The sequence below is a fragment of the Lingula anatina genome, chromosome 9, assembly GCF_051362555.1.
Source record: "Lingula anatina isolate TDL-2025a chromosome 9, LinAna3.0, whole genome shotgun sequence".
Lineage (NCBI taxonomy): Eukaryota > Metazoa > Brachiopoda > Lingulata > Lingulida > Lingulidae > Lingula > Lingula anatina.
In genome coordinates this window covers 6,696,446-6,707,431 of record NC_141775.1, presented here as the reverse complement: position 1 = coordinate 6,707,431, position 10,986 = coordinate 6,696,446, and the positions used below count along the sequence as shown (strand labels likewise).

Sequence of the window (10,986 nt, the reverse complement as noted above, 5' to 3'; positions counted from 1 at the left end):
CCTCTGGTCGAGCATCATAAAAGCGTGTAGGCTATTAACGTATCCTTAACGGTTTTGAACATCTCAAAGAGGGTGGAGGAGACAGGATGTGTACATAAGACGTGAACCTAAGTGGTCATTGGCTGGTGGTGAAAGGGAGTGAAGACATGGGCTCAGAGAAAAAAGCAGTTTTTCTAACATCATAGTAAGATAATTTTTTTCTTTTGGTATTTTGGGCACAATCTGTAAAAAAAGATAAATACTTGCACAGAGATCGTGGTTCGGTGTGATTGAATTCAGGTGTCAGTTGCCAACTACTTTCTGGTTTTCACAAGACTCTAAAAAACTTTAAAACATCGTTATAATAGCAGCACATACCATAAAACACACAAAAAATAATGTTTTTTCTTCTATATTAAGGGAGATTAAAAACATTAAATAACAGCTGGTATATTCGATATTACATTGTGTTAGATGTGAAAGAAATCACAATTTTTGTTTATCACATCTACGCATGCGTACACTGGTACTTCCTTTTTCCGGCGTGCAAACATGGCAGGTGGCAAGCTTCAGAAGTTGACCAAAGAAGAGGAGCTTTTACTCCAGGATTTCAGTAGAAATGTGAGCACAAAATCCAGTGCTTTGTTCTACGGAAATGCTTTCATCGTCTCAGCCATACCTCTTTGTAAGTACCGGCGGACTTTTAGAGAAAAAGACCGTTGTTTGTGTGCCGATGGACGATGGTCGTGTTTGTGTGTGCCACGTCGGCAGGGACGGGAGAATTCACTTGAATAATTAGATAATAGAGTTTAACCGTTCTTGTTTTATGTCTTTTTGCAATCAGAATATATGGTCAGTTTACATTCTGTGTAAATTGATAGCGAGAATATTTTATTTTATTCATAATCAAAACTTTGCACCCACTGCTTGTCTGTTCGCTTTTCAGCAATATTACCACCCCTCCGTACTTCAAATTTAATTTTCAATAAATCGGTTTTGTTTGTATGTCGCCTTCTGGGTTATATTCCAGACAAGAGTAGATCGTATATGTAAACATTAAATGTCATAAAATCATTTTATTTTGACCAAGTGACAATGTTTGTAAACCCATTCCATCTGTTTACTCTTGTACTACTAGTTATTATTTGGGTGATCTAACCCCACCATTAATTCAATTAAAAAGAAAAACAGATTATTGACCATAGTCATTTATTAATTTTTTTAACTTATTTTTTGTTCTGGTCGTAATCATCAACTTTTATCATCTAGACATATGTATGATTCATATATGTACAAGTATGTCGGTAGTCTTTAATCTGAAGCTGGGTATTCTCACATGTATACACACTGTGCCATCAACTTTTCAGCTTACTGGCCATTTGGACCACCACTTTCCTTAAATCTGTTGGTCTGAATGGGGATTCAGTGGTCTTAATAAATTTCAATAGACTGGACATTTTCCTTTATTGGATAATTGATATTAATTTACTGGTAAAAAAAAAACAAACTTGATTTTTTTAATTTTTCATTTAGAATTATAATGTAACAGTCATATTTCAGAAAAAAACTAAATCAGATTAACAGCTCTTTTGAAAACTTATGGAAAAAAACCTATGTTAGACCACTAAATTCAGACATTTTGTAAAGTCTACTGGTTCAACTGGCATAAAATATAAATATAGGACCTACAGCTTATGTCGCAGACTGTTCTTACAGCAGTTAACAGCATTTAATGAAATGGTTGAGCATTATATTTAAAAACCTCATTATTTGCAATTTTTAACCTGTGGTGTCTGTTTCAGGGCTATTTTGGAGGGTGCACCAAATGGACCCGTACCAGTCAGCCATTTTGTTTGTCATCATGACCATGATCAGCACATGGCTGGTGGCATTTGCCTACAAAAATGTGAAATTTGTCCTGAAACACAAGTAAGTTTTATTAGTATATTATATTTATTAATAGTATTTTTAAAAACTTAGTAGTCAATAGTTTTAATTTTTACATATATATTTATTTACTCTTTTGGGGGGTGGGGGGTGGAGGTGGGGCTGATCCAATTTTAATTCAGTGAAATTCCTTGCAAAAAAACTTCATCTTGAGAAATTTCAACTGAGTGAGCACAAATTTTACAAATTTACAAAACTGCATTTGAAATGAGCTTGTTTGTCTTCAGCTGAAAAAATTGACTGAAGGTTTTATAAAAGCTGAATCTTCCATTTCAATCCAAAAGAAAAGTAGATGTTTGAACTAATTTTTAGTGTACTCTTTTTTTTTTAATTGGACTGTTTCTTTATTAACTGTACAGCATCAACATTTTCATGATCAGATGCTTTTTGTGTGACATTAGATGTTAATGGATAATGGAAATTATAAAAGTGCCATTTATCTGTTTTCAGAATTGCCCAAAAGAGGGAAGATGCCGTCACCCGCGAGGTCATGAAGAAAGTTGCTGATGACAAGAAAATGTCCAAGAAGGAGAAGGATGAGAGGTGAGCTATTTCAGATTTCATATCAGCTTATTAAGAAATAATTGTGCAATTGTCTGTTGTGGCATTAGATATATAGGAGTCTGTACTAAAAAAAAATGATGACCACATGCTCCTTTTTCATCTTATTTCTGAAAAATGTGCATGTGTCTACTTAACACCACATTTTAGTTTAAAGACCCCTTAGCAACACACAAATTCTTTGTTGTATGTAACCTTCATTTAAAAAAAGCTCTCCATGTTCATGCACTCCTCTTATTTCAGAATCCTGTGGAAGAAGAACGAGGTCGCCGACTACGAGGCCACAACTTTCTCCATCTTCTACAACAACTCCCTGTACCTGGTGTTAATCATTCTGGCCTCCTTCTATCTGCTGAGGACCTTCAATCCCACCGTGTATCCTTTTATTACATCAAAATACTTTTATTTTGTTAAATTTAATACTATATAAGACATGTAACTCCCTTTATTGAGGGGGGAGAGGCAGACGTAATTTGTATCGCTGAAAAGATTTGCAAGGGACTAACATATGATAGGCATGATAAACTTGATTTATTTTTCTTCTTGAGTAGAGAGGATGGGGAAATTTTAGATGTTTAACAAATGTATTTTAGCATCAATCTTTCAGAAATATTTATGCCTTGACTGTGCTTTTCAGCAATTATATAGTTTCAGTTTTGGCGGCTGGAGGACTTCTAGCATTATTTTCTACGAGCACACCTGCCAAATAGAGACAAGATAACTTAATGAATATGACATTTATTATACTTTTCTATTGAATATATAATTAATATTGTCAAAAATAAAGATCGAGAGATTGAATTTGCATTCCTTTATTGGGTGTATGTCTACATGGGTTCGTTTGTAAGATATTGCTGTATTTTTTTCAAGCCAGTTAAATGCCATAGAAATCTTTGACAAGAAACGTTGAAAATGTGACAAAATGACATTTTAGACTTACTTACTAAATAGGCTTGTGTTAAAAGGTGAACAAATAAAATATTACGACCAAATAAAGTCGCCTTGTATTTATTCTTATGAACATGAAAAAAAAAAAGAACAACCATGTTACAAGAAAGAGAACAGAATTGGTAATTAAAAACAAATGTTTTATTTCGCAGAAAAAAATCTCAAGTTTGAGATTTTGTTTTTACTGCCGATTAGATCTGGCATGGCCTGGTGGGGGGGGGGGGGGGGAGTCTAAAAATTTATATGATGAATGATTCCAAATAAAAAATTATAATGATAACAAATGAGAAGGGTTCAAAGGAATTCCTAATATATTTTTTGAAGTAAAGTGGCATTTTTTCACTACATTGTTATTCCTGCACCAGCTATGTCCAAACCAGTTTTTTTTATTAATAATGTTGCAAATGTCCACCCCTCCTGGTGTACAAAATTTCTGTCCTTTTTAATATGTATTGTAATTTTCTGGTCTCAATATTCAATGTTTATCTAAATCGGCATATATTCTTCTCAGTTTCTCTTTCTTCTTCCTATTGTTGTGTTTTTTCCATGGTTTCTCTACCAAGGACTGTTTGCTATTGTGAGAACTTGCAGACCCATCAGAAGAGTGTCCCTTGGCATGGGCCTGAAGGCTCATCTGAAACAGAACATATCAAAGGTTAATTTCAATGTCTAAAATTGATTTATTTTCACCACTACCCCCATAACATAGCTAATAGAAATATGTCCTTACTTTCAATAAGGTTTGTGTTGGGTGGGGAGACAATATTTACTTACAAGATGCAATAAGGCGTTTTATGGGGCCCTCGCAACAAACTAAAGGCTGTCATATTTTACCACTGGTTTCCGAAACTCTGATAATAAATGTACTAGAAATAGCTTTAAAACTTGAGAAGATAAGAAAAAACCTATATTATTCTAAGTAGCAAATGGCCCAATTGCTAAAGAACGGACTTTCAATTCAACAATATTTAAGCACCTTTATACATTTTCATCCAGGGACAACAGCCATTTCTGGTTGAAGTTAGTTGTCTTTTACATGCCTTGGATTCACTCACCTTGGTGAAAAACATCTTGTCCACATCATTCATGTCATGTTCTGTAACTCTCTTCTTTTCCTCTTTCTTCTGTAATTTAACCATCCTTTCTTCAGCTGGAGTTGGGGTGGGCTCATATTGACTAGCACTGACACCTGGTGGTGGGTGGCAGTAAAGTAATTTGCCCTGGAGAATTCCAATATATGACAAACAGTTAAAAGACTGCACTTACTTAAATGGTCCTATTCATTTCTTCCAACACTTTAAAACCAAAACCTTTAATGAGACATTTGTTACTTTACTATTTTAAAACCATACTATGTGTGACCATTTATATTTCTTTTTCTTGTACATGTAATTATCAAGTTGGTGAGAATTAAATAATTCTGATAATTCACTTTAATTTTTTATTACATGTTTATTAGCACATATTTTTCACATTCAGCAGAATATATACAAAGATATGGAATTCTTGTCTTCTTAGAGTATTCATGTCTCCTATCATTTCTAATTGTTCTTCCCAAGACTTACATTGACGTAATCTTTCAGAACATATCTTGATGATCTGGGGCAGTCTGGGTTACCTCTTGCTGTCATGAAACCTCGCATGTCTGAAATATTACAACAGAATATAACCTCCATCAAAATAATAATCCACTGATGTGACACCTTATTTATTTAATAAAGACATTTCCATCTCCAGATTGACACAGTGACCATCTTTTAAATAAGATAAATTGATACCAATGATACTACAAGATCCATACTTCCTATGAAAATTTAACTGTGTGAATGAGAGTGAGTCTAGAGTTTAAATTTATAAGCAAAAAGGTAAAAAAAAATCCTGACTACTCCCACTTACACTGTTTCAAGTTTCAAATTTAAGGTCCAGGAAATTTATTGAATAACCATTTATTTTATCTTTTTAAAATTCATTAACCCTTTTTTCTTTTTTGAAAAAACAATACCCAGTGAAAAAATTAACTTGCATGATTTGTTTACAAATAAAAGCATTAACTTACATCCATAACTATTCAGGAACTCTCCAGCTTTGGGAGGCCTGTTTTCATCCTCTCCTTCCATAGGCCTTGGAATCAAAATCCCGTAGATGGCTTCCAAGGTCCTTCGAGGAATTTGCTGTAAGAGCTGCACAGTGTTAAAGGACAAAACTACAACAACAGAATTTGTTGGCACATACAATCAGGCCTTAAATGTTACCTTCTAATTTCAAACAAAAAACAGGTCATGACAATGCATGCTGCTTATTTCTGCCACATATACATGAACATTGGCAAGTTGCACTATCAAAGTTTTAATTTTTCTTCCCTTCAAAATATAACCAACAGAGGGCATGCCGACAAAGTCAAAACCCTTCTCTGAATTTTCAAAACACAGGTAAAACCACCATGATGATGATGATCATCAATTTTTTCCTTACTATCTTAAAGACAAGGATACCAAAGAAGTGGGAGGCACGTGGTCTCTCATCTGGTCAATTGGCAGAATTCCACTGAGGATCAGCTCCGCTTTGGTGGACACGAAGGTGGGCATCACGAGACCTGGGCAGTCACACAGCATGAGACTTGGCTCCACATACAGGGTCTGTAAAATATAAATAACCATTAAATTACTTATATTACAGTAACAAAGCATGAGGCTTGGCTCCACATACAAGGACTGTAAAATATAAATAGCATTATTCATATAAAGCATCAAAGTCAAACACTATCAATTTTGGCTCTACTAGTACATACACAGCCTGTAAAGAGCATACTGTATTATAAATCACCAAAATTAATTCAACATTTATCCAATAATTAGGAAATTAATTGTACTTCAAAGAATGGTATATAATTTTAATAAAATACAGGTCTATGCTGTTTTTGACCTGATGCACAAAATGATTTATTTGCTTCCAAACGTGTTAACTAACAGTTACAGATATACTTTTATTTACCTGAAAATGTTTTGTTTTCCCCGGAGTTTCAGAAACGGACACTTTCTTGGTGTGGAGAAGAGCATTGATGGTAGAACTCTTGCCAACGTTAGGGTAACCAACCTGGGGAGAAAAAAAATCTACCACAAAATTAGTATCTGACAAATAAAACATGAAAATATATTTTACCTTCTGAATCTTAATGTTAAAGAGTGGAAAAACATGAGCTTTTGCTAAAACCAGGTACTGAAAGGAATGATTATGGAAAAAAATTGCTGTTCCATCAAATACTCCTGAAATACTCCAAGGCTGATTTGTCATTGATGAGCATTGTGTGCGTTTCACATGAGTTTCATTTTTTTTTTCAAGACAATTCATTTAGTACAATGCCTCAAACCAAAGAACTTGTTAGGTCTAAAAACAAATGCTGGTTACTATTATATTAACTTGTACCATGTTGTTGACACTAGCAACACACATATCTAGGGAAATACATACCAAGCCAACAGTCAAAATCCCTTCAGTCACTTTCTTTCCTTCATGAACAGTCTTAAAAAGTTCCAATAATTCTTCTCCATTCAACAACTTGCTGCTGTTGTGGACACAGGTTTCCCTCGCACTGTTTTCATCACATTTTGTACTGCTGCTGTCATTGTTTTCTGTTGTCACTGTATCACAACTGCAATTATCAGTTGACAATATTGCACCATCAGATGTGGAACAGTCTGCTTTGGATATGTCATCTGTTAAATTACATACTTCCTTCTGTTCATGATTTAAATTTGTAGTTGCACCTTTCAATGACCCATCAGTCCCTGAACAATAGGGTTCACCCCCCTCTACAGCAGAATTGATCTGTGATCCAGATGTCGTCTGCTGACCTCTACAGCTTCTCCTCTCGGGATTTTGATCTGATGTTTCACTTTCATCACTGTCACTTTCCTCTTCACCTTCTCCATCAGAAGCAGTGTCACCATTTTCATCAGATTTCTCTTCCAATTCCTAAAATTCAAATACAGAAGTTCCGCTTTGCTAAACTGTACAGCTGTCGTCTACTTTTGTATATTAAAAAGGAGTACCAAGTAAGAGTTGATGTCTATAAAGCATTTGAAACTTTGCATTGGGGCACTTGCTAAATGACAATGTCTCAATTCTGTTTCATTATAAATTTATAGCAAATCACCCATCCTATTTATATTTTAAGTTACGTGACTTGCCTGTAATCTCCTCATTTCTTCCACTGCTGACCAAAATGCCACCCTGACACCTTCCCTGCTGAAATATTCTGACCACATCTCTCTGAAATCATAAAGCCAGTAACTAAAGAACAAGAGAAAACTTGATTATCATATTGCCCCTATTAATCAGAAATACCTACAGTTTATGTGAAGAAAATGACCATCAGTATTTTTCTTTTTCCCATTTTTTTACCAAATTGATGAAAAATAGAAGTTAGTTTCACTTTTCTGAAGCATAAAAAATAATTTCAGAAACTGTCTCCTCCCTGTCAAAGTTTTATATATTTCGATGAAAACAACACCTGGCCCTGATAACTCAACACGAAATTGATCCATCTTCTGTTGCATAATGAGAGATTACTCAAATCAAGTCACAAAGAATTGGGGAAAAGTTGTAAAAACTGAAAATCCTGAAAACCCAGCTGACAAATTCTCTTTTCATTTAAACCAATGTGACACTAAAAATACTATCAAAATTAAGACTGAAAATCCTGAAATAGGGACATAATACTGAAAACTTTCACCAATAGCAACCCATGTCAATATAGCGTGAAAAAAGGTCCACTGTATGTAAATGAATGTAAAGGCTCCTCACCTCTGTTTGTCAGTCAAAAAGTCTGCCTTGTTGACCAGCACCATGTTGACCTTCTCTGTGTTGACCTCCTTCACATATTTCTCCAGGTCAACACACCTGAACAGCAGTGGGTTCCTGGCATCCACAATTTGGATCAAAATGTCGCTGGAAAGGCATTATACAGAGAATCAGTTATCTTGCTGAAAATTGTATATATTCAAGAAACTGAGACAAACAGTTAAAAGGGGATATTAGAGATTTATATCAGACTATTATCACAGTTTTTAAAATAATCCTCAATTATTATTTTGTATATGTGTGTGTGCTATGTGTGTGTTTACAGTACCAACCTTCTTTCTATCACTCTCCAAAGCTGTCTCCAGAAGTCCAAATTCTTCTCAAAAGGTGTCATTAAGATATGTTCCTTCTCCTGCAGTCTGTAATAATAAAAGTTATTGGCAAATATAGGCCAAAATATTGTTTTTGTATGTGACTTAATTTAAATCGAGTGCATCAAAGGATATATCACAGCACTACCAAATCATTGCTACATTGTACCATAGACAAAACATCCAACTCATTTGTCCTATAGAGCTGACATAAAAAACTGAACATGCCAGGGTTTTAAAGTTTCACAACTTCTAGGTGGTAATGTTCAGTCTGAATAATCATTTCAAATTTTTGGTAATACTGTATATTCACTATTCTGAGTATTTTGACTATGTCTACAGAAAATAATACTAGCATTTCTTTTCAAACTCCCAATTTGTTGAAAAATGACCAGTCACAGTAGAAGAAAGAATCTGCAAGGACTGGGAAGCTTTACAACTGGCATACTTGTACAAATTTCTCTCACATATTGATACACTTCCTTATAGTTGCTGAAATCTACATAATATGTATAGTTACTTTAGTCTACTTACAAGGCCAAGTGTTTCCTCCACTCTAAGAATGACTCCCTCTCAGCCTGCTCCAGCTCTGACTTGGTGGTGGTCTCATCCCACTGCGGCCTGTAATAAAACAACACTGTCAAGGGTTTTAATAAATTGTATAGGTAAGAGTTACTAGAAGTTCCAGATGAACCTGAATAATCACGGTGCTTGCTTCTTACTGGTGTATGTATGTATGTATATGTGAACTCATGTTGCCTGGGAATGTAATATGCTGAGAAACTTGTCAACAGTATAAAACGATGTTGACGTAAGTTTGAAATAAAATGTATTTAGAGGGAGAGCGAGAGAGAGAAAGAGAGAGGACAGGTAGATATGACATTCATTGTGCTCTCTCTCTCTCTCTCTCTCTCTCTCACACACACACACACACCTTACTTGCCCCCTCTCTCTCTCTCTCTCTCTCTCTCTCTCTCTCTGTGTCTCTCTATCTCTTTGTGTGTGTGAGAGAGAGTGAGAGAGAGAGAGATGAGGAGGCCAGGAGAGGGAGACAAGTGTACACAAAGAGAGGAGGAAGGAGAGAGATTCTACCTCCTTGGTATTCTCAGCAGCTGTTTGTTCTCCTCCTGCACCTGTGTGACCTTAGTTTGCTCCTCTTCGGTCAGCAGTCCAGAGTTCCTGTCAACTGTGATCAGCTTCACATTTAACTTCTCTGAAAGAAGAGAAATGGAGTGATTAAATCAAATTGCTCTTTGGTTAAACATTCTTTACAATTGGCACTTATAATACTGTTATAATATATTTAGAAAAGTTAACAATTACTGTAAAACTTTCTGAATTTTTATTCTATTTTATTATTTATTTATTTATTTATTTATTTATCTATTTATTTATTTTGCAGTTTACTGTTCAGTCCTGTGACTAAAAATGTTTTCTTTGGGGGCAGTCTTGGGCAAGGAAGTAATGTCTTAAAGTGGTAGATTTTACAATGAAACAATTTGAGCTCTCCATTAGTAAATAAGTTAGTTAAAATCTTCATCTCTCATTCATTCACTGCTGTCACGACTTCATCAAACAGATAATACCTGCTGTAAATTCAGTTCCTGCAAGTTCAGCCGTAGCCAAGAACTCATCCAAGTTGCTCTGTTCTGTCACAGACTGTAGATTGAGACGACCCCAGTCAAAACCATCAGAAAGCTCACTTGTGTGTAACTGAATGACAGATAAATGTCAATGTACAGTAAATAAATATAAATAAAACACTTGAGTGTGTATAGCTGTGCTCATATTTACTATAATACAGACTTGCATGTAGCATATGGACCATTTTTATTTTGTATTTCAAAAAGCATAACTCATCACAACTTTAAACATGATCTGTTAAAAGAAACTGTTACCGTTACATAATGTTTACAAAATTTTGGAATTTGGAAAGGTCCAAAGGACTGGTAAGTTGCTATTGAAATTTGTGCCCACACACCTAACTACCTTTACTTTGAACTTAATGTCAAGTCGACTGTATGAACATCAGGAAACATTTTCACATCCGGCAAAGTTACAATCCCTATACAGGTATATGAATTCGGGCAAGTTAAAATGAACAACTGAAATTGCACTTGCCAAGACGAGGAATCGACTTACGAATGAATCTGTCCCAACTTTCTTCCGCTGTTTCCCAAATCTCTCTTTTATCAAATGTCTTCCGAGGGAAGGCTCCTTGTTTTTCTTCCCCATTATTTCCTTCTACTCCGTAGCAAAGTCAGTGTCAAGAATACAATTAACAAAACTTAAACGCAATCATGTGTTTGTGCAACCATAAGTTTTTTAAACCATGCCCGTGTCGTCACATCCGGTAACCTTGACCTTGATAAATCACTCT

The 10,986-nt window shown here is 35.1% G+C and overlaps 2 protein-coding genes across 2 annotated transcripts; one reads left to right on the top strand and one right to left on the bottom strand.

Moving 5' to 3' along the window:
• The first annotated feature begins 478 nt into the window (after positions 1 to 478).
• LOC106166776 (translocon-associated protein subunit gamma-like) lies at positions 479 to 3,483 on the top strand. Its single transcript, XM_013545434.2, has 5 exons — positions 479 to 664; positions 1,782 to 1,908; positions 2,377 to 2,469; positions 2,731 to 2,862; positions 3,125 to 3,483. The coding sequence occupies exons 1-5, from the start codon at positions 532 to 534 to the stop codon at positions 3,195 to 3,197; spliced, it is 558 nt and encodes a 185-aa protein (XP_013400888.1). The 5' UTR covers positions 479 to 531; the 3' UTR covers positions 3,198 to 3,483.
• LOC106152430 (large subunit GTPase 1 homolog) lies at positions 3,308 to 10,979 on the bottom strand. The gene is made up of 14 exons (XM_086995519.1): positions 10,749 to 10,979; positions 10,193 to 10,319; positions 9,699 to 9,819; positions 9,141 to 9,227; positions 8,568 to 8,654; positions 8,239 to 8,382; positions 7,623 to 7,704; positions 6,904 to 7,407; positions 6,427 to 6,528; positions 5,928 to 6,071; positions 5,492 to 5,615; positions 5,001 to 5,080; positions 4,491 to 4,655; positions 3,308 to 4,069 (listed from the first exon to the last, which is right to left on the bottom strand). Exons 1-14 carry the CDS (start codon positions 10,839 to 10,841, stop codon positions 3,911 to 3,913), a joined length of 2,019 nt encoding a protein of 672 aa, XP_086851645.1. The 5' UTR covers positions 10,842 to 10,979; the 3' UTR covers positions 3,308 to 3,910.
• Positions 10,980 to 10,986: the final 7 nt, after the last annotated feature.

Excerpts from the sequence above, each read along its gene's own strand:
- LOC106152430 (XM_086995519.1), bottom strand. The coding sequence starts at position 10,841 with ATGGGGAAGAAAAACAAGGAGCCTTCCCTCGGAAGACATTTGATAAAA. Across the intron at positions 10,320-10,748 it reads AAGTTGGGACAGATTCATTC|TTACACACAAGTGAGCTTTC; the intron begins GTAAGTCGATTC and ends TCTGTCATTCAG. Across the intron at positions 6,072-6,426 it reads GGAAAACAAAACATTTTCAG|ACCCTGTATGTGGAGCCAAG; the intron begins GTAAATAAAAGT and ends TATATTTTACAG.
- LOC106166776 (XM_013545434.2), top strand. The coding sequence starts at position 532 with ATGGCAGGTGGCAAGCTTCAGAAGTTGACCAAAGAAGAGGAGCTTTTA. Across the intron at positions 665-1,781 it reads CGTCTCAGCCATACCTCTTT|GGCTATTTTGGAGGGTGCAC; the intron begins GTAAGTACCGGC and ends TGTCTGTTTCAG. Across the intron at positions 2,863-3,124 it reads AGGACCTTCAATCCCACCGT|CAATTATATAGTTTCAGTTT; the intron begins GTATCCTTTTAT and ends TGTGCTTTTCAG.